Genomic DNA, 21,091 nt, shown 5'->3' with positions numbered 1-21,091 from the left:
CAGCAGTGCTAAGGACATGCAACTGCTGCTTAGGCCTGCTCCCTGCTGGCAAGTGGACATCCCTTGAGGACTCCTGGGCTGCCACAGGGATGTCGGACTGACAGCTTAGTCCTGATCCCACAGGGAGCAGGCCTAAGCCTGCAGGTGGACATCCCCCGAGGGGTCCCAGACTGTGAGAGGGCACAGGGCGGGCTGAGGGACACAAATTTTTGTGCACCAGGCCTCTAGCATGGTATAAGACCATCCTTATATGTTAAATAATTTTAAATCTTAAACTTCTTTCCATTCCATTTATTACTTAATTAAGTCAGCAAATTAACTAGGAATTGAACACTAACTGAAACAAAATCTATCTGGATAGGTCATATAGTAAAGTCAGGAGAAAGTCATTTCCTCAAGAACCCCCATAGTTATTTATTGCCCTTTGTTGGAAAGGACTGTGTCAGGACCACATTAATTAGCACTTCAAATAGACAGCAGGCATCAAGGGCAAAGATGGCTCTGAGAGAAGTTATCAAAAACAGATCTGTTTTCAATAAATCCCCAGAAGGATAAATACCTTTTTATTATAAACATTAAACTTTAAAGCCATAAATACTGGTGTGCTCTTCTCAGCAGTTCACAGTATCATCCACAACACATATTTTATAGCTCACAAATATACATCAACTAAGGCTCAAGTTTAGTGTTCATATCTTAATTCAACCCCACTGATACTTTTGTGAGAAGCAGGCAAAACTCACTCAGTAGGAGAGAATTAGCACTTTTGAAATAAAATATGGTTTTTCAAAAGATTTATTTTAATATTATTATCATATAGTAAACGAGTAAATGAAAACAAATGTAGGTCAACTTAGACAATTCTGTTCTGTTTCTCAGTACTTATTTCCTGTAAAAACTCTAATAAGAGTTCTCTTATGTGTGATAACTAGATATATGAAATGCACAGTCTTTTAAAAAATAATGCAGGGATTTGGCATTCTATTCATCAATTAAAATGGTAATTTTTCTAAAGCATAAACTGAGATTTGATAATATGACATAAAGCTATTAATTACTAGGACCTTTAGTTTTTTCATTCTTCCATATTTTACATGAAAAAGTAACACAACTATGTGATCATTATTAGTCAAATTAAAAACGTAATGGCTCATAAAAACTGAGGAATCTATCTATATAAAAGCTTAAGCGACCTTTATGACTGAAGACCAGAATGACTGGTTGACCTGTCACTATGACGTGCACTGACCACCAGGGGGCATACACTCAATGCAGGAGCTGCCCTCTGGTGGTCAGTGTGCTCCCACAGCCAACCTCCCATGGCCAGCCAACCTCTGTGGCCCCTCTCCCTGGCTGGCCGGCCCCAATCACCCCAGTTGAAACATCCTGTGGCCCCTCACCCCCACCAGCCGGCCAACCTCCTGCGGCCCCTTCCCCCAGCCAGCCAACCTCCCACAGAACCAACCCCCCATCCCCCTCCTACCGGCTCCAATCAGGACTGGATGAGATACCCCAATCGGCACCAATCACTGACCAGGCCAAGGGATCCCACCTGTGCACAAATTCATGCACTGGGCCTCTAGTCTAAATCAACAGCAATCTCTCTAAGTATCTCCATGTGTATCAAAGCTATGTCTTTGAACAATTCATAACCTCCCAGGTACCTCATCCAAAATGAATGTTTTATGTATTCTGTGATTTTCAAGTTTAGTCCCAGCTTAAGGATTCTGTGATTCTAAAGGTATAATAATTTGCTTCTGAGATAAATTATAAAAGTAAATCTCAAAAATTAGATGCCACAAAATACTTTATATTCAATAATAGTCTGATAAGTTTACATGATAGATGATTTCTAGAATTAGTGGAATTATCACATTATAAGGTATAAAATGTTGAATCACTATGTTGTACACCTGAAACTAATATAACCTATATAAGATTCATATCAACTATTTGTAAATTTTAAAAATTGAAAAATATTGTTCCAATATTAATTACTATGACTAAAATAAACTACTTTAATAGTCAGCATAAAATCACGCATACTGTCACATGCAGAGCAATCTGAGCTTGACATGCCTTCTACTACTTGACAACCTAATTTGGTCAAAGATGTAAAGCTGAATTTTATTCAGAAGCAGACATTGAGTTTTTCACTGACTTTTTCATGTCCAGCGAATAGACAAGTGTTATTCTGAGAAACAGTATCAAGTTATATAATATTTAAGTGTATGATTTAAAGAAAAATCCTTGCACTCTAGACTATAATTACCTTGCACTCTAGACTATAATTACCCAATGGGGTAATTATGTTCTTTAATAAAAGATACAATTTTCTTAATACCCCCTATTTCTACCATATTTAATTATTATGTAAAAGTTTTCATTTATGTTTCTGACTTCTCAATTTAATATTTATTAAAACGTGATTATAAAGTAAATCTAATATAATTTAATGTGAAAGTATATCTATTGAATGCACCTTTCTTGCAATCTAGCTAAAAAAAAAAAAAGGAAGAAACAGACAAAAACTAAAAACTTTCATGCCTGAAAACTTCATTTGAAAGTTAAATTTCATGGTTTGGTAGGCTGCAACAGTTTTATCCCTGTTTGAAATAATTATAAACATAACATTCCACTTAATTATATTTACTATAATGTATCACATTAGAAGGCAATTGATAAACTATAGCATCTATTTCTGTAATCTTTATTATTAGAATAATTACATGGTCCTTTCTTCAGATTCACTCTTCAGAAAGTAAATTACCAGCTTGAATATTTGAGTTTCCATTTGTGGCTTACTTAACGCATTTTAAAAGAATAAAAACCTCTCTTTACCCATTGGAATTTATGAATATAACAATGAAATCATGCCATTGGTTGATATATTTTATAATCCTGAATCTGGTGATTTAAACCTCATATGACAAAACGTCTAGTAAAAAGTACTTGGAAGAGAACAATATCATAATTATTTCTATGTAGTCTCCTGATTACGGAAGATTGATGGTTATAATCCAAGGATCTAATAAAGACTCTATTGCATCCCTGTATAAAATAATTTCCTTCTGATTGGCAAATGTTACATATTTAGTACCATTCTAAATTCCACTCCTTTTTATAATAAGAATATACATTTTAACATGAACCAAAACATAATCAAGTGAGTGTACATATTTAAACACTGAACCACTAACATGTTAAATAAATTATTAAAATATCTAATGCTGCTTCCCACATTCACAGAACAAAAATGCTATAGGCTTCAGCTGACAATTATTCTCATCATGGTCCTTTTAAAAGTTTTCCTTTCTCTATATCAGTATCATATATTTGTGTACACCAATATAATGAAACTTTAAATATTTAGTTTATAAAAGTCAATGAATAAAATATCCTCTTGTTTTATTTTTTCTGAATTTTATGAGACCAAAGCATGCAATTCAGTACCTTTGGATATTGTTTCACAGGGATCAATACCCTTTCTGAGAGCTTTATGTTTTTGTTGCTGATGACATCAAGATATTTCTTTTCTTCATCATCCTTTTTTCCATCAGAACCTTGGAATTTTTCAATTTCTGAAAGAAAAAAAATCACAAGAAAACAACAATAAGTGAAATGGGAAGCCACTGTAAAATATGGTGGTTGTTATTACTTCCCTTCTTGAGACTGTGAAGAATCTTGATAAAAGGGCTGAAACAGCATCATGTTAACAGCTACATGAATGCTACAACTGATGTAAAAGGACCCCTGCCAATCAAAACTAAAATGGGGTAACTGAAGATCTGTCTTCTATGAATTAATAACTTCCCTAGAAGCAATGGGTAGAATGAAATATACTTTGAAATTATATGTTTTATTTTTACTTAGAATTACTCCTAAGAAAAAAGTAACTGAAAATAGTAATTATCCATTATCTAAGATAGGGTAGTAAAGATAAATAGCATGTTATTTTATATTCTAATCAAACTTAAAGGCAATTACCAAGGAGATCACAGAAAAGTCACATAAAGGATTAAATATGTAAATACTATCATTCACATTCATCAACCTGAAATTGTCTGTCTGCGTGTTTAAGAGGAATTACTAATTTTGCCCTATGTCAATGTTCCCAAAATGAATATTTTTGAGCAAATGTACACGATTTATACATTGTTTCTTTTAAAAATGAATGTATTCCACAAAAACTTTTAAACCTCTACTGTGGGTATCACAGCTAGAACAGAAAACAAGAAAATGTGTCTGCTTTTATGAAATCTATGCTCTGATAGGACAAATGAACAATTAGAAAATGAATATATGTACACATGCATATTTATATATGGGCATAAAGAATAAATACAACAAAGCTATTAAAAATATAAAGGAAAGTTAAGTCAAGGAGTGGGGTTATTACTTTAGATTTATAGGGTGAGATGAGCAGAACCCTAAATAATGAGAAAAATAAAGTCAGGAGAGATTGAGAAATCAAGTTTTATAGTCGGCTGGAGAAACAGCCTGACATACTCTGAGGAAAGATTATGTAAGACCTTGTAGACAAGTGAGATTTTCTGCTTTTTATTGTGAATAATGGAAAGCCATTGGGTGGTTTTGGTAAAGGAAGGAGGAAGCCATACTTGATTTTTACTTGTAAAGATAACACCAGATGTAATATGCAAAACCCATCATAGCCAGGAGCAAGCAATCAAGAAAACCAACTTTTATTTGTCTAGCTGAGAAATGATGGTGAATTATTCTAAAATAATAGAAATAAAATGGTGAGAAGAATGTATATAGCTAGAATCACTTCATAGAATTCACTATGTAAAATCAATGTTTTGAAGAATTCTTGGAAAATTCATTTCCCTTATTTATTTTATGATTATTGGACAGTTATTATTAGCATAAAGTCACCTATAAACATTTATGTTCTCCTTGCTTTTGGTCAATTGTACTTTTTCAAAGCACTCCCTAATTAAAATATGAATGTGTCAGTTTTTTAGTTTTCTTATAGATGAAACAACATCCTGTTTCTGTTATTTTTGAGACAAATAAGTGATGATAGTTTTTAGAGAGAGAAATTAATTCATATTAAGTTATATTGCATGTTTAACAATTATGGTTAAAGGGCTGACTACTTCTGCAGTTAGGAGAAATACTACATTATAAAACAGCTTTATTCTTTGTTATTTAATTTTTAATTAACATCTTTCCCAAAGTACTTTCACATAGCATATGTAAAATCCCTACAATATTCCAGGTAGTAATCTTACAGCATATTATTTATTTGATCCATGTGAAATTAAAAAAAAAAAGTTTAAGTAAGATTACATTTCTTACCAGATAATGCCTGAATGAATGCCACACTGCATAGTTTGTGTAAAGTCATTTTATACTTTTTCAGTTAGATGCTATAATCTTCCTAAAAACAATCATCTTACACTGAGCTATCTGAAAAGAAGTTATTTGTAATATGTCTATAATATCTCCTTACTATGATGGCATCAGATTCTTACTTTTGTACTCCAGAGTATTAACAAGTCACTGACTGTTTTTTAAAACAAGAAGCACTCTCTATTTAAGAATTTCAATCCATTATATAATTATTACATACAAAACCCTGACAACTGAAAAAAGAAAGAAAATTCATTATTTCTTCTGATACTGACAATAAACTCTTGATCACTGTCCTTTAGGTACATGCACCTACATAACATTGTACTTCCTAGATTGCTAAGGTAATTATAACAGTTCACACTGAAGAAGCTGGCTCAATTCCCAATCTCTTAAATGTATAGCTTCCCCCTTGTCACTCTGTTATAAAAATAAATTGATATGTCTGATATTATTTGCTTTCTACAAAACTACCTTAGACATTTTTAGATTTTGAAATTTGATCAATTTTTGATTAATAACTTTTCCATCAAGAAATAGACCTGAATGAAATAACATGTCCATTGCTTTTTCTGTTCAATTTCATACTTTCCTTTCAAAATGTTTGATATTTCTTTTGCCCTTCTTATAGTTTTGGGGAGATGTCTGTCCGTACATATATATCTACACGACTAATAGCTCAGTAATCGCATTTGTAAACAACACAGTCACAGAACAGTATATGCCAAGCTTGCCTAGCTTTAAAACCAGTGAAAATGATGTATACATCATCTTTATTTTTTAAATGTTTACTGTAAAGTAATTCTTTTTTATTTCATAATTAATGCATGCTCACTGTGGAACATTTAGACAACATAGGTATCCATAAAAATTGCAAGGCACCCGTTATCATTCAGCACTAACTGAATAGTTTTGGGTAGAAATGTTAAATCATTTTTATACTTGTTTATATAGTCTGTTTAAAATTGGCTGCTATATTATTGAGAAAGCATATTCAATACATTAAGGTAGGACAACTGTCTTCTTTTAAAAATGTTAAACTACATAGATTTTACAAGACAGGCACCTTTACCAGCTCAGCCACAGGACAGCTCAGAGATTTTAGTATTTTCTGTTCCGCTTTCACTATTGGTCCCTTACTGTATATATTTATTCAAGAATTTATTTTAGCATTCATTGACTTATTTGTAGTGGTTATCCCCGCAGTGATTACGCAGTGTCAACCTTTGGTCATGCTGGTCATTCACCTTGCAATTCACCCAATGGATAAGTCAGATGGAAGCTATGTAAGAAGGTATTTTTTGTTGTGGTCAAAACACGTAACATTATTTACCATCTTAATTATTTTTAAGTATACAGTTCAGTAGTGTTAAGTATATTCACATTGTTATGCAACTGATCTTCCCAAACTGAAACTCTAGATGCATTAAAAACTCACTTCCCCTCTCACTGTCCCCCAAGCCTTGGCAACCACCTTTTTTACTTTCTGTTTCTACAATTTTAATCACTTTAGATACTTCATATAAGTGAAATAAAACAGCATTTGTTCTTTTTGACTGGCTTATTTCACTTAGCATAATGTCCCTGAGGTTCATCCATGTTGTAGCATGTGGTAGAATTTCCTCCTTCATAAAATCTGCATAATGCTCCCTTTTATATACCACATTTTCTTTATCCATTCATCTCTCAATGGACATTTGGGTTGTTTCCACCTCCTAGCTATTATGAATAATTCTTCAGTGAACATGGGTATGCAAATATCTCTTCAAGGTCCTGCTTTAATTATTTGGATATACACCCAGAATTAGATGGCTGGGTCATATGGTAATTACATTCTTTTTTACTTTTTGAGGAATCTCTACACTGTTTTCCAAATGACTGTATATTTTGTTAATATATTTTTATTGATTTTTTACAGAGAGGAAGGGACAGATATAGAGAGTTAGAAACATCAATGAGAGAGAAACATTGATCAGCTGCCTCCTGCACACCCTCTATTGGGGATGTGCCTGCAACCAAGGTACATGCCCTTGACCGGAATCGAACCTGGGACCCTTCAGTCCGCAGGCCAACGCTCTATCCACTGAGCCAGACCAGTTAGGGCATGACTGTATATTTTTATTCAGGATTTGTGAATATTATATGAAAAGGGCTTATATCCTCTGTTGTTGGGCAAAATGTTAGATATAAATCAGTAAAATAACTTTTACCCATACTAGATCCATCTTGAAGTGAAAAAGGTGTGTGAGAATTTCTTTAGAATATGTACATAAAAGAAGAGTTTTGGCCCTGGCCGGTTTGGCTCAGTGGATGGAGCGTCGGCCTGCGGACTGAAGGGTCCCGGGTTCGATTCCAGTCAAGGGCATGTACCTTGGTTGCGGGCACATCCCCAGTGGGGAGTGTGCAAGAGGCAGCTGATCGATGTTTCTCTCTCATCGATGATTCTAGCTCTCTATCCCTCTCCCTTCCTCTCTGTAATAAAATCAATAAAATATATTTTTTTTTAAAAAAAAGAAGAGTAGTGGTTCATAAATTATGCATAAACTTAATTTGACAAAGTTCTGCTACTTTGTTCTACAAAATATATCAGGCACATTCCACAGAATGGAAGTGTTTCTATGACTTCCATTTTCCTTCAATGGCTTAATTTTTGAATCTCACCTACTTCTCTTATAGAAACAAGAAAGAGCACCTAGGATAATAAAAGAACAACAACAAAAAAAAACACTGAATTCTGAAAACATCCCCACAATCCAGGTATTCTAGAAGAACCCTATAATAAAAGTGAGTTTCTCAAAACACTGAGAATAGTAGGAACTCTGCTGGGTCCTATGTGGAAAAGCAATTATGGGAAGATCATGGATGAATAAAAATGAAAATTCCAACCCTAGCTGGTTTGGCTCAGCCTATGGACTGAAGGGTTCCAGGTTCAATTCTGGTCAATGGCACATGCCTGGGTTGAGATCTCAATCCCTGGTAGGGGGCATGCAAGAAGCAGCCAATCAATAATTCCCTCTCATCATTGATGTTTCTATCTCTCTCTTCCTCTACCTTCCTCTCTAAAATCAATAAAAATATATTTTTTTTAAAAAAATAAAATTCCAAAGAAGACACACAAATGGGAAATAAGCATATGGAGAGATGCTCAAGATCACTAATCATAAGAGAAACTCAAATTTCAAACACTTATTTTTCAAAAGGAGAAATTACCTCTCACCAAGATATGTATAACTGGAGTTCCTAGAAGATGAAAATGAAAACAGTAAAAATAAGAAAAAAATTAAAACGTATAAAAGAAGAAATTGTTTCATAAAACTATCTAATACCATAACATGAATTTAGAAGTATGACGAGTTCAGTGTTATGAACTAAGGGAGAGAGAGAGGCAGAAGGAGGAGAAAGAAGTTTAGTAACGAAAACTGCATTTTGACCCTTGGATTTGGCAAGAGAAGGATGCTGGTGATCTTTCTAATAATAGGTTCAGTCACTGGGCGTACATTTAGGAGAGAATAGGTGGAGAAGACGTGTATCAAGTAAATATGAAGCTTCCACCTACTGCTACTCTGGTTCATTGCCTTCCTAAACCCTGTTCTAACCTCCTTGAGACCTACCAGTACTGCAGGTCCTTTAATTTGATAACATTTTTCCCCTTCCTTTCTAACTTAGGACCTAAATCACTGTCTTTGAGTGGACCTGAATTAAGCACACCTTCAGTTGAATTTATCCACTCTCACAATCCGCATCTACCATCTTCCATCTTTTCGGGCATCAAGCCCAAACAACCTTCCTGAGTTTTAAATCTCTTCAATGTCTTACTCTTGCATATCCACTCTAAAATTTCCAAGACATATGACACTCATACACCTCAAAGTGAATTCATCTTAATTCTAAAGACTATCCTCGCCCTGTATTCCTTTCCACCACATTATTCCTAGTCACCCAAAATCAAGAACACAAATCTTGAGCCTTAGTACTCCCTGGTCCTCACCATTCTACATGCAGTAGTCTTCAAGTTATGCTGATTCCATCTTTGCAGCTCCTCTCAAATCCAGCTTCTCCCTGTAGCTGCTCTGCCACTGCTCCCTCCCCTTTGCCATCATTTTCACCAATGGCAGGAGCCACAGTTTCCCTGAAGACCCATGCACAACTTGTCTTTCACATCCAAGCTGTCTTTGTAAACACAGACTTGAGCATTGCATATTTCTCTTTGCTACTGGAATGCGGTATTTGAGTTTTGTTTATTTCCTGGTTATACTGAACATTAGAATTTCCTTTGTTGAATGAATGAGTGTGGCTATTCTGACACTTACCTGTTTCTCATTACCTGAAGGTGAAATTCTTGATTTTTTTCCTGCCACTAAACATTGATCAACCATTCCGTTACTGTCTCTTGCCACATTCTAGTTTATTTTTTGACATCCTAAGGGAAAAATTGCATTCTATCCTCACACATACCCTAGCAAACCATGTGCTTTGAGAGTCTCAGGCTTTGCTTATGATCTTTTCTTCTTCCTCTAAGCAATAAAGGATAACTCTTTCTTTAATGCAGGCCCTGCTCATTTTGCATGCTTACCCCATCCCAGGCTTCCCTTACCACTTTGTAGTTTTAAAATACAGCACTTGCGTCACTTCGTAATGTGCCATTTACAAGTATTTTCTCATTAAACTGTGACTTCTAGAGGTCAGAGACCACATCACACTTTTTTCTTTTACTCCAAGCACTCATTACACACTTACCATCAGGCCTAATCATCAAATTGTCTGTTCAAATAATTTTTGCGAAAAAACTGTCTCTTCTTTTTTAATTGAAAAAAGAAACAAACAGACTATATGTGAATTCCAATATGAAGATCTTTAGATTGTTGTTTACATAAGAAAACATATATTTATTTCTATGACACATTTTAAAATTCATATATATTTCCACAAAATGCAATACAACATTTTTATAATCTGGATTAGTTTAGATCTCATGTACATGTTCTGAAAACCATAAAGAAAATGAGAGTGACCTCTGAAAGAGGCAGTAAGTATTCAAAGAAACTTTTTTTTGATACAACCTTATTGTTTAGTGGTCATTAAGTGACATTTTTTGCATTTTTATAACCAAACTAGAGGCCCGGTGCACAAAAATTTGTGCACTCGGGGGGGAGGGAGGGTCCCTCAGCCCGGCCTGTGCCCTCTCGCAGTCTGGGACCCCTCAGGAGATAATGACCTGCTGGCTTAGGCCTGCTCCCAGGTGGCAGAGGGCAGGCTCAATCCCTAGGTGCAGCCCCTGGTCAGGCTCAGAGCAGGGCCGATTGGGGAATTGGGCCACCGCCCGCTGTCATGCACAGGGCAGGGCAGATTGGGAGGTTGCAATACCACCCTCAGTCACGCTCAGGGTAGGGCCAATTGGGGGGTTTGGGCACCGCCCCCTGTCACATTCAAGGCAGGGTCGATGTGGAGGTTGCGGCGCCACCCCCTCTCACGCACGGAGCAGGGCCAATCAGGGGTTGGGGAGCTCCTCCCTATCAGGCACAGAGCAGGGCTGATCAGGGGGTTGGGGGGCCTTCCCCTGTCATGAACAGAGCCGGGCAGATAGGGAGGCTGTGGCCCCACCCCCTGTCACACACAGAGCCGCAGGGCGATCAGGGGGTTTGGGAGTTGCCTCCTGTCATGCTGATCCCGGTGCTGGGAGGCATATTACCCTTTTACTATATAGGATAGAGGCCTGGTGCATGGGTGGGGGCCGGCTGGTTTGCCCTGAAGGGTGTCCTGGATCAGGGTGGGGGTCCCCACTGGGATGCCTGGCCAGTCTGGGTGAGGGGCTGAGGGCTGTTTTCAGGCTGGCAGGTGACTGAAGCTCCCAACTGCTCCTTTTTTTCTTTTCTTTTTTATTCTGGGCCAGCTTTAGCTCTGGCTCCAGCTCTGAGGCCTCTGCTGCTGAAAGCAGGTATCTGGTTTGTTTGGGTTCTATAATCAAAACACTGTATCAAGTCCAGCTCTGAGATCCTGGCTCTCTGAAAGCAGGTTTCTGGGGTTTTGTTTAGCTTCTATATTTGTAACAATGTTTCTTAAACTGCAAGCTCAGAGGCCGGCAAGGCAGGCGGGGAACGTTGGAGTCTTCCCTCACTGAAGCAAGCAAGACTCATGTTCAGTTTAAGCTGCCTGGCTGCCGGCTGCCATCTTGGCTGGCAGGTAATTTGCATATCTCGCTGATTAGCCAATGGGAAGGGTAGCCGATGTATGCTAATTACCATGTTTCTCTTTTATTAGATAGGATATCTCTTATTAGCTTTATGTTGTTTAACTGTAATTTTGGTTATATTTTAGGAAATTGGTTGACTTCATGCATTATAATTTTTATGTAAAATGTTAGAAAATAATCTCTCAGCCTTTTTATTCAACTTATTCGTTTTTTAAAAATGAATTACTACTGTTAAGCAGAAGCAGTCTGTAGTCATTACTAATTTATTTCTGAAATTCTCATACCCATATTAACCATATTTATTTCTAGAGCATGAATAGAACATATATCCCATATTTATAAGAAAAAAAATAACTGAGAGATTTTACTTTTGCCAAAGATATCTTGAGATATACTATCTTAATACAAATAAAACAACACACAATGGGGGATAGAGGGCGGGCATATGTAATACTTTCAACAATAAAGTTTAAAAAAAAACAAGAAAGAAAAACGTTCAAAATCAGTAGCAGTTCAATCTTCATTGTCTAGGTTCAAATTAAAAGACCATGTTTGAGCAGACTTTTATTGTGATATTTATCTAAGTCAGCATTTATTCTGCAGTTAAACTAATTTTTTAGAAATACAGTACCTCATGTGCTTGAATTTGTATTCATTTATTCTCAATCCTGTTCAAAAGCCTAATTGCATTAGGCATTCCTTGTGTTTAAAAATCAATTTTGCAGAATTGAATAAAGGTGAGCTATTACTAATTGAAGATAAAAATTCCTAATATGTCAACAGCATAAGGTATTTAAATAGAATTGAGTGTGATCTTTTCATATAGGTGGAGCTACACAATATGTAGCCTGTTGTGCCTGGATTCTTTCACTTAGCATAATGTTTAAGGTTTATTTGTGCTGCAGTATGTACTGATACTATATTGCTCTTTAGGGTCAAATAATATTCCATTGTATGAATATATCTCATTTTGTTTATCCATTCATTACTTGATGGGCATTTGGGTTAATTCTACTTTTTAAAAATTAATTGTACCACCACCATTTGTTGAGAAACTAGTTGTTCCACATTGAATGTTCTTGAAACCCTTGTCAAAAATCAATTGACCATAATATGAAGGTATATTTCTATACTTTGAAAACTATCCCACTGATCTCTCTGTCTGACATAATGTTAATACCATTGACATTCATATAGCTTTATAGTAAGTCTTGAGATCATTAAGTGTGAGTTTTCTAAATTTGCTTATTTTTTTCATGACTGTTTTGGCTATAGATCCCTGGATGCCAATATAAATTTTATGTTTATTTTGCCAGTTTATGCAAGGCAGCAGCTGGAATTTTGGCAGGCATTTCATTAAATATGTAGGTCAATATAGTGCCATCTTATCAGTATTTAGCCTTTAAAATCATAAAAATGTGATTCATTTCCTTTTATTTAGGTCTGCTTTGATGTCTTTCAACAATGTTTTGTGATTTTTCAGCATACAAGTCTTACAACTCCTTTTTAAAAACTCATTCCTAAGAATTTTATTATTTTTTGATGCTATTGTAAATGAAATTATTTTTTATTTCATTTTGGATCCTTCCCTGCTGATATAGAAATACAATTTATATTTGTATGATCTTGTATCCTGGAACTTTGCTATTTTTTAATTAGTTTTAAAATTTTGGCATGACTTCCTTAAGATTTTCTATATCAATTGCATTTTAACATTTACATTCTCTTAACAATCCATTAATCTGATTTCCCACCACATAGTCTTTGGAAGAGGGAGTATAATCACAATATTCTTCCCCATCAGCTAAGTTTTTAATAAAATAAATTTAAGGAAGAAGCAATGCCTGAATGAGAAATTTCTTAGTCACCAAACAAAACTCCCCTAGAAAAACAAACACATTTCTTATAAAGCAGAGCTAATTTTTTTATTGTAGTAAAATTAAATTAATACTGTGAAATAATGACAGCTCTCTGAGCTAAGGAATGTAAAAAAGCCCTTGGGCATTTGACACTCAATAAATCTTCATTGAAAGAATATAAAAATGAATGGGGTGTATAAAAATACATAAGGTATGCACAGTCCAACTAAGAAAAATCCATGACTTCTCATCCCCAGAGAAAAGTCTCAGTGCAGACAAAATGGGCCCAGCGCTAATTCTTGGTGTAGACTAGAGAATAGGGACATTGAGCCCTATCTCTATTTCATATGAACAAATGGAGAAAAAATAAAAGGACTATTAGAAATTATTTTTTAATTTAAATTAATGAGTTAAGTAGAAGCACTGACTTGTAAGTTGTTGTCTGTGTCTAAAAGGATTAAAACAGAGGCAGAGTAAGAACTGGTCATGGACTCTATAAAGTGATTTTCCATTCCTTTTGTAGTGGACGAAATAACCTCAAAGTTTCCTGTACAATCTAAAATTCTATTAAAAAAAAGAATGCAAGTCTCTAATAAAAAAAAATATTGCTTTTAGAAAACCGAATTTGGAACCTCTATCAAGACCAACTCCTACCATTTGCAGGACCTGGGATAGTAGTGCAAATAGAAACCCCTATACATAAGTCTAAATACTTAGAAGTTATAAACCAAGTTCAGAAACTGTAAAATGTATCCTATTCTTCTTACTTTACAAGTAGACCTTTTTACTTAATACTGGTATTGCTATTCATTACTTCTTAGTCAACATACTTCAATTAGGTAAATGGTCTGATAGAATTTAGATGTCTAGTACTTTTCTAAGTTCTATGCAAGAACACGGTATAGGAAGAGCCAGACACATTCTCCGCTCCATCTAGCACTGCTAAAGGCCATGCCTCCATTTGTGTGGATGTCCATTCCACACCACCAAATCCATCCCTGCAGACAGCCATGTCTTGGGATTCTTTTTCTCTGGGCCTGCATATCTATAGTGTGGTCTGTCCATGGGAAGATGGACACCCAGGCCAGATAGCCAAGTTTCAGTCATACATCCCCGGCACAAAGCATGCCTTGGAATCCTACAAGCCAAATGCTCATACACTAGCAGTGAGGTCTGCTCTCAGAAAGATGGGCCCAAGGAACATATTTAAATAGGCCCTAGAAGTGGGCTTGGGGACAAATAGGCAGGGATTTTGAGTTTTCAGAAAATGTTCTAGAGACTGAGAGTGGGCATTCTGACTTTATATGGTCAAAACGAATTGACCCTACAAGAATCCTTGCCCCACAAGAAAGGCACAGCCTGATAAGAACCATAAGGGGCTTCTGTAAGGCATAAAGCTCAGAGCAGGGGCCCCCTGGCCCAGGTCTAATAAGGATGGTAGCAGGTTGATGATAACCTGCTTAGACCTTACGCATTCCATCATGCAAGATAAAAATCACAACGATCAAAGAACTTGTACAATAATTAAAGCGATTATTTAAGCTTTTTATCTTATGGGAAAGAATCAGAACAGGGATTCAGAACAAGAACATTTCCCTCAAAAAGGGGGTATTAGATTATAATAAGTGAATTTGTCATATAAAGTTAATTTCAAGGTCCCCCTTGGATATGTAAGCAAATTTAACAGTCTTATGTTTTTCTCTAAAATTTAATCACAATCTGAGGCAAATGTGATAAAGATATGTATCATAATATCAAGGTAAAACTTGCAAATTCAATTGTGAACATAGATCAATCTGTATTTCTGAAAACCTGTATTTTACTGAGGAAACACTGTGGTACAATCAAATCAACATGAATTCTAACTGGTACATATACAATATATCATCAATCATTTACGGGAAGTGTTCTTTAAGATTACTCTAAGAGCACTGCTTCTGGAAATAATGGGTCCTGAAGGAGTTTACTCCTCTAGTAAGACACACATTTGCCAATTCAAGTATTTGTCACACTAAGCATTAAAAATGAGCTTTCCTGAGCTTGGTCTTTCCGACTAATAAACATGAAAGCCCTCTAGTGTGCTTAGTAGAGAAAAAGTCCATGAATTTATAAATACAGACTTTAGTGTGGGGATAAAAATTCTAATCTTATGTAAACACATGAAAGAAGCTTATATTCAAAATAGAACAGAAAAGGTATAATTAAAATGTGGCAGACATTTGAAAGACATTTTGAAATTTGTAAGAAAGGGCTATGAATTTTTAAAGATGTTTCGAACAATTGTGTGCAGTTCACATTAAAATGTCCAAGATACTTGAAGACATCACATAAATGACATCTAGCTAATTCAAATAATAGAGAAAATGAACTACACAGGGGAAAATACATGCTTCTAACTAAAATATATTAATTTGAGAATTAAGCTTTCACTTTTGCTTTGGCCAAATAGATTAGAAGAATAACATAGTCTACCCTATAACCTTAAACCATGAATCACTATTGTAAAGGCATTTATGCATAATGCCTAGAGCTATTAGGGGAGAAAACTATTTTTATAAAAGATAGCTAATGTTCAGTTATGTCGATGTTTACACATTTCAAAGTTATACACTTTCATAAAATTAATGACACAAGGATATTTCAGGGGTGTGTAATTTGTCTCCTTGATTCTAGAAATGTTTTTTTATGGATATTCAAAAAATCATCTTTAAATAACCTTTTGGGTAAAAAATTCTATATAGTTGGTTAAAATGCACATGCAATATGTATTTGTTTTTTAAGATGTAATTTCCAAGCTATACGTGAAAATAACTTTATTTAAAAATAACTGGCACTAAATGTAGGGCTTGTGCTTACTTTAATTATACACTGTAATTAGTACACTCATTCCATTACAGTTGAAATAGTATTTTATAATAGTTATACCATTTCCAAAATTTTATAAACAGTGAGTCGGAATTTGGCTGTTACTTTTTCAGTAACTGTGTTCTGTTTCCCACACCAAAGTAATAATTGACTTGCTAATTCAATTTCATAATCTGTTGGTATGTCAAAATTAGAAACACAGCAACTCCCCTGACCTCATTTATCTCTTTACCCTTATATAGCTAAGACATTACTCAATCTTCCCAGCTTCATTTAAAAATATTTTCAGGATACAAATAATTATGTACATGCATATGCACATGCATATCCATATTCAAGTCTGAAATAATATGTATCCTATGTAATAGATATAATACACATATAAATAGATAGATGATTGATAGATACATAGATAGACATACAGATGCAAAGACAGGGATGGATGGATGAATGGATGAATGGATGTGACTTTTTCCCCCCTACTGGCTTGCTGAGTGTAGCTGTCTAACTTCACATGTTCACACACTGCTATGAGTGTATCTTCTTCATGTCCAGACACCCAAGGCACGGCAGAGGCAGTATGGCAGTATTCACCATTTAAAAATATATTTTTATTGATTTCAGAGAGGAAGTGAGGTGAGAGAGAGAGAGAGAGAGAGAGAGAAGCATCAATGATGAAAGAGAATCATTGTTTGGCTGCCTCCTGCATGCCCCCTATTGGGAATCAAGCCTGCAACTTGGGCATGTGCCCTGACATCCTGGTTCATAGTCTACACTCAACCACTTAGCCACACTGGCCAGGCAGTATGCACCATTTAACAAAACCTCCTATCTAACCATTTTTATCTATCTATTTTTTACCTACACATACAGAAATAATTTATATTATAAAGTAATAAAATGTTATTGGCAGAAAAAAATAACATACAAATAAGCAATGAGCAGAAACAGATTAAATAATACCACAGTTGCTATTGTCAAACTTCTCTCATCCATATTTAAGACATTATTTTTTATATTAAACAAATATTTGAGTGTCTATTATATGATAACCATTGTTCAAAATAACTGAGACACATCAGTGAATAAAACAATGCATAAAGGACTCTGTATGTCATATATAAAAATTAGATTATCACACACACACACACACACACACACACACACACACAGAGAGAGAGACACATCAATAACATCAAAATTAATTACTTTAAATGGTATAATTTGCTATCCAGACATGTACTCCAATATGCATTAAAAATATCTAACCACAAACTCAAAGGCCACTTTGGTTTCTATGACAAGCAAGACTGCTGGCTCTTCTAGAATTGGCTCAGGGACTGTGAAAGAAATGGGAGCAGTACCCTTAAATTACAAAACCTGATACTCTTAAGCCTTATAGGTGAGTGGATAAAAACTCCACCAATGCATCTCAAAAACTGCCTGAAGCCAAAGTGAAAATTCATGTGAAAATGGATTTTAAATTTAAACAAAGCTTTACAACAAATAAAAGGTATCCTATATAATAAAAGCCTAACATGCTAAGTGTCTGGTCATCTGGTCAGCCATTCAACCAATCTAAGCGTAATATGTTAATGATATGCTAAGGTCACTCAACCGCTCATTATGAAGTGCACTGGCCACCAGGGGGCAGATGCTCTGACCAGTAGGTTAGCTTGCTGCTGGGGTCGAGCCCATCAGAACTGAGCAAGATGGGCCAGACATGCCCTAGAGCCCTACTGCAGTCTCTCCCCGGCTGGCCAACTTCCCACATCCCTCCCCGGCCCCAATCGTGCACCGATGGGTTCCTGCGCCCTCTCGCAATCCAGGACCCCTCAGGGGATGTCGGAGAACCAGTTTTGGCCTGATCCTCAGGCCAGGCTGAGGGACCCCACTGGTTCATGAATTCATGCACCAGGCCTCTAGTACATACTGAAAACCCCCAAAATTCTGTTTTTAATCCACAGAACTCTGATTGCTATCTAACGCTCATATGAAGGTAAGCTATCTTTGACATCTGTAACCTCCAATGATTTTCATATTATAAAACATACTGCCATCTCTATATTTTGAGAATTCCATGCAACGATTATTTTAAAATATAATTGAAAACAATACAAAATCATACAGAAAATAAATTGTGATTGAAAAATAAAAATTTTAAAAATAAATAACAAGAAAAAGTAGTAAATGATTCCTTGAAAAAGAGATGGATGGTAGGAAGAGCAAAGCATGTTTTTAAGTATCTCTCACCCCACCACTCTCCTTTCTGGTGTTGGGAAACATCAGGCAAAGGGAAAGAGCTTTGAAGAGAAGAATCAAAGACAGAGAATAATGGAGGCAGATCATATTATTTTGTGGAAGCAGATTAGCTTCATTTTTGGTGATTTACAGGCCATTCTTCAAAGTGCTGTATAAGGTCATACATACCTCATCTGTACATAAAAGTGTTTGCTCACATGTGCCCACACACATGCACCACCACACCACCATTAGGCATTGATAATGCAAAAACAAAATACCATTTAGAACTAATATCTAAATATTGAAAAACAGTCTGGCTTTTACTTATCTGGTGAGAAAAATTATTCTCAAGAGAATCTCAGACCACCTATTTCTATTGGATTGAACAGTAGAAAATAAAGATGAGATTCCTAAGAATTTTGTGGGTTGAATAATAAATTCCTGGTAAACACTTATAGGTGCTAGTCACCATAGAAAAATAAATAGCATATTATTTTAGTATTATTAAAATCCTCAACAAATAATGTTTCTACAAATGTGATATTTCTTCAGGTGTTCCCAGTTAAGAGTAAATCACAGGGCAAATTACTTTATCAGAGAAACCTGAACATGGATATATTAACATACTGATTCAATAAACAATCATAACACAATCACTGATTTCATTTCAATAATTTTAAACATGAGGTTAAGAACCTCTCTCAGAGTTATTCTCTATCGATGGAGTAGAAAGTCAGGCCCAGGTATAGATGACTAAACTAATGAATTTTTCTTACAGTACTACAAAATTCGATCTATAATTAATACTCAAAATTAAAAAAAGCAAAGCTATGCAAATTTCAAACCCAACCCAAATTCTTTCTTTATTTTTCTTCCTCTAAATACACATATGTGCAGCTTGGCCAGGTGTGGCTCAGTGGTTGAAAATCAACCTATGAGCCAGGTAGTCTTGGTTTGATTCCTAGTTGGGGCAAATGCCTGGGTTGAGGGCTCGATCCCCGGAGGGGAAGGGGGGGCGTGCAAGAGGCAGACAATTGATGATTCTCTCTCATCATTAATGTTTCTATCTCTCTCTCCCTCGCCCTTCCTCTCTGAAGTCAGTAGAAGTATATTTTTTAAAAATAAAATAAATAAATACAAATATGTGCAAAAAACACACAGTTCTAAAAATCCCCTTCAGTTTATCTATTATATTGGGCTATCTCACCAAAATAAATTTATGTCATAAATTAATCATCTGAATTCTTGTAAACATCAATCTTTACCTAAACAGATAATGTGTAGTCTTTATCAAATAACATCTTCCTGGAACATTCAATTCTTTTGAAAGTAAAATAGAATGTAAACAAAATTATAAAGGGAAGAACTGGCCCTTGATAGAATGGATTTAGTGGGATCATAGAGTGGGGGAAGCCAGTAGTCATAAAATTTCAGAGATGAAATAAGTCTGGATCATATATCTCCATTGTAGTAGAAAATGAATAACTTAAATGTCTTATGTGTGTTTGTTTTCTCAAATAGGCTTTACTAGTATGCCAAGAGACACACATGATGATAAAACACTTTGGCATTTAATTTAAGTATAAGATGTATTTCAAAAATAACTACCCTATATAATAAAAAGCTAATATGCTAATTAGACCGAACAGCAGAACGACCATCCGGATGACCGTCAAAATGACCTTCTGGACGAAGCCGTGGCTGCGAGGGCCGAGGCAGCGGGGCTGGAGGGCCAAGCCCCTTGCACAAATTTCAGGCATCGGGCCTCTAATCAAACTATAAGATTTTGTCCACAGCAAATTGGACAGCCTTGTCTTCTATCCTTTGCAGATATTTCTCTTTGTATAGTCAAATCCTGTCCTATCCCTTTTGATGCTTCACTTATTTACTTTTGAGTTTTGATTTATATTGCAGAAAATGCCTCCATGGTAAAATTTCCTTGTGTAAAGTATATCATTGCAGTGACTGCTGGTATGTTTTATTTTTTGAACTCCACTACACACATTTTATACCATCTCACCAATGCAGAAAAGGGATTATATATCATATTGGAACCACTGTTTATGATTATACAAATGTATGTACGAAATGTTGATATATTATGGAATTATTTTAATACAAAATAAGATTATAACCCTAAGAAGCTGTAATAATATAAAATTTCAGAGAATAAAACTGCCTAGAAATGAGTAAGGTACCTGAAATCTAAACCTACTTAAAAGGCAACTGGTGGAAAAGGCTGAGTATGATCTTATGAGGCCAATCCTGCCTCAGATAACAAAAAAGTATATAACCTGGGCATCATAAAGAAAAGCAGCTGACTGAATGCACTAGAAAAGGATCAGATGCATGCCTGGAAATGGCTCACATCATTGTCACTCACATCCGTTTGACCAGAATTCATTCACACAGCTGCAGCTGATATGAAAGGGAGACCTAGGCAGTTGTTTTCCTTTTTGTCCAGAAAGAGGAAATTGGCTAAGTAGCATCTAGCAAGTTTCTGTCACATACACATTTGACCCACAGGAGCAAAATTTCACTGGACAATAGGTACTTT

General features: G+C 35.5%; 1 protein-coding gene across 2 annotated transcripts in view; it reads right to left on the bottom strand.

The window, feature by feature from the left end:
• KHDRBS2 (KH RNA binding domain containing, signal transduction associated 2) overlaps positions 1-21,091 on the bottom strand; it is a 500,563-nt gene that overhangs the window by 411,709 nt on the left and 67,763 nt on the right. For both annotated transcript variants that reach the window (XR_004969007.1, XM_036318302.1), the window contains exon 2: positions 3,454-3,581. Coding sequence is in view for 1 of the 2 variants with exons in the window: in XM_036318302.1 (XP_036174195.1) it covers positions 3,454-3,581 (128 nt within the window). In the remaining variant the exon portion in view is untranslated. The remainder of the gene's footprint in view (positions 1-3,453; positions 3,582-21,091) is intronic.

The sequence above is a fragment of the Myotis myotis genome, unplaced genomic scaffold (assembly GCF_014108235.1).
Source record: "Myotis myotis isolate mMyoMyo1 unplaced genomic scaffold, mMyoMyo1.p scaffold_m19_p_7, whole genome shotgun sequence".
Classification (NCBI taxonomy): Eukaryota; Metazoa; Chordata; class Mammalia; order Chiroptera; family Vespertilionidae; genus Myotis; species Myotis myotis.
This window is presented reverse-complemented; position numbering and strand designations above follow the sequence as displayed.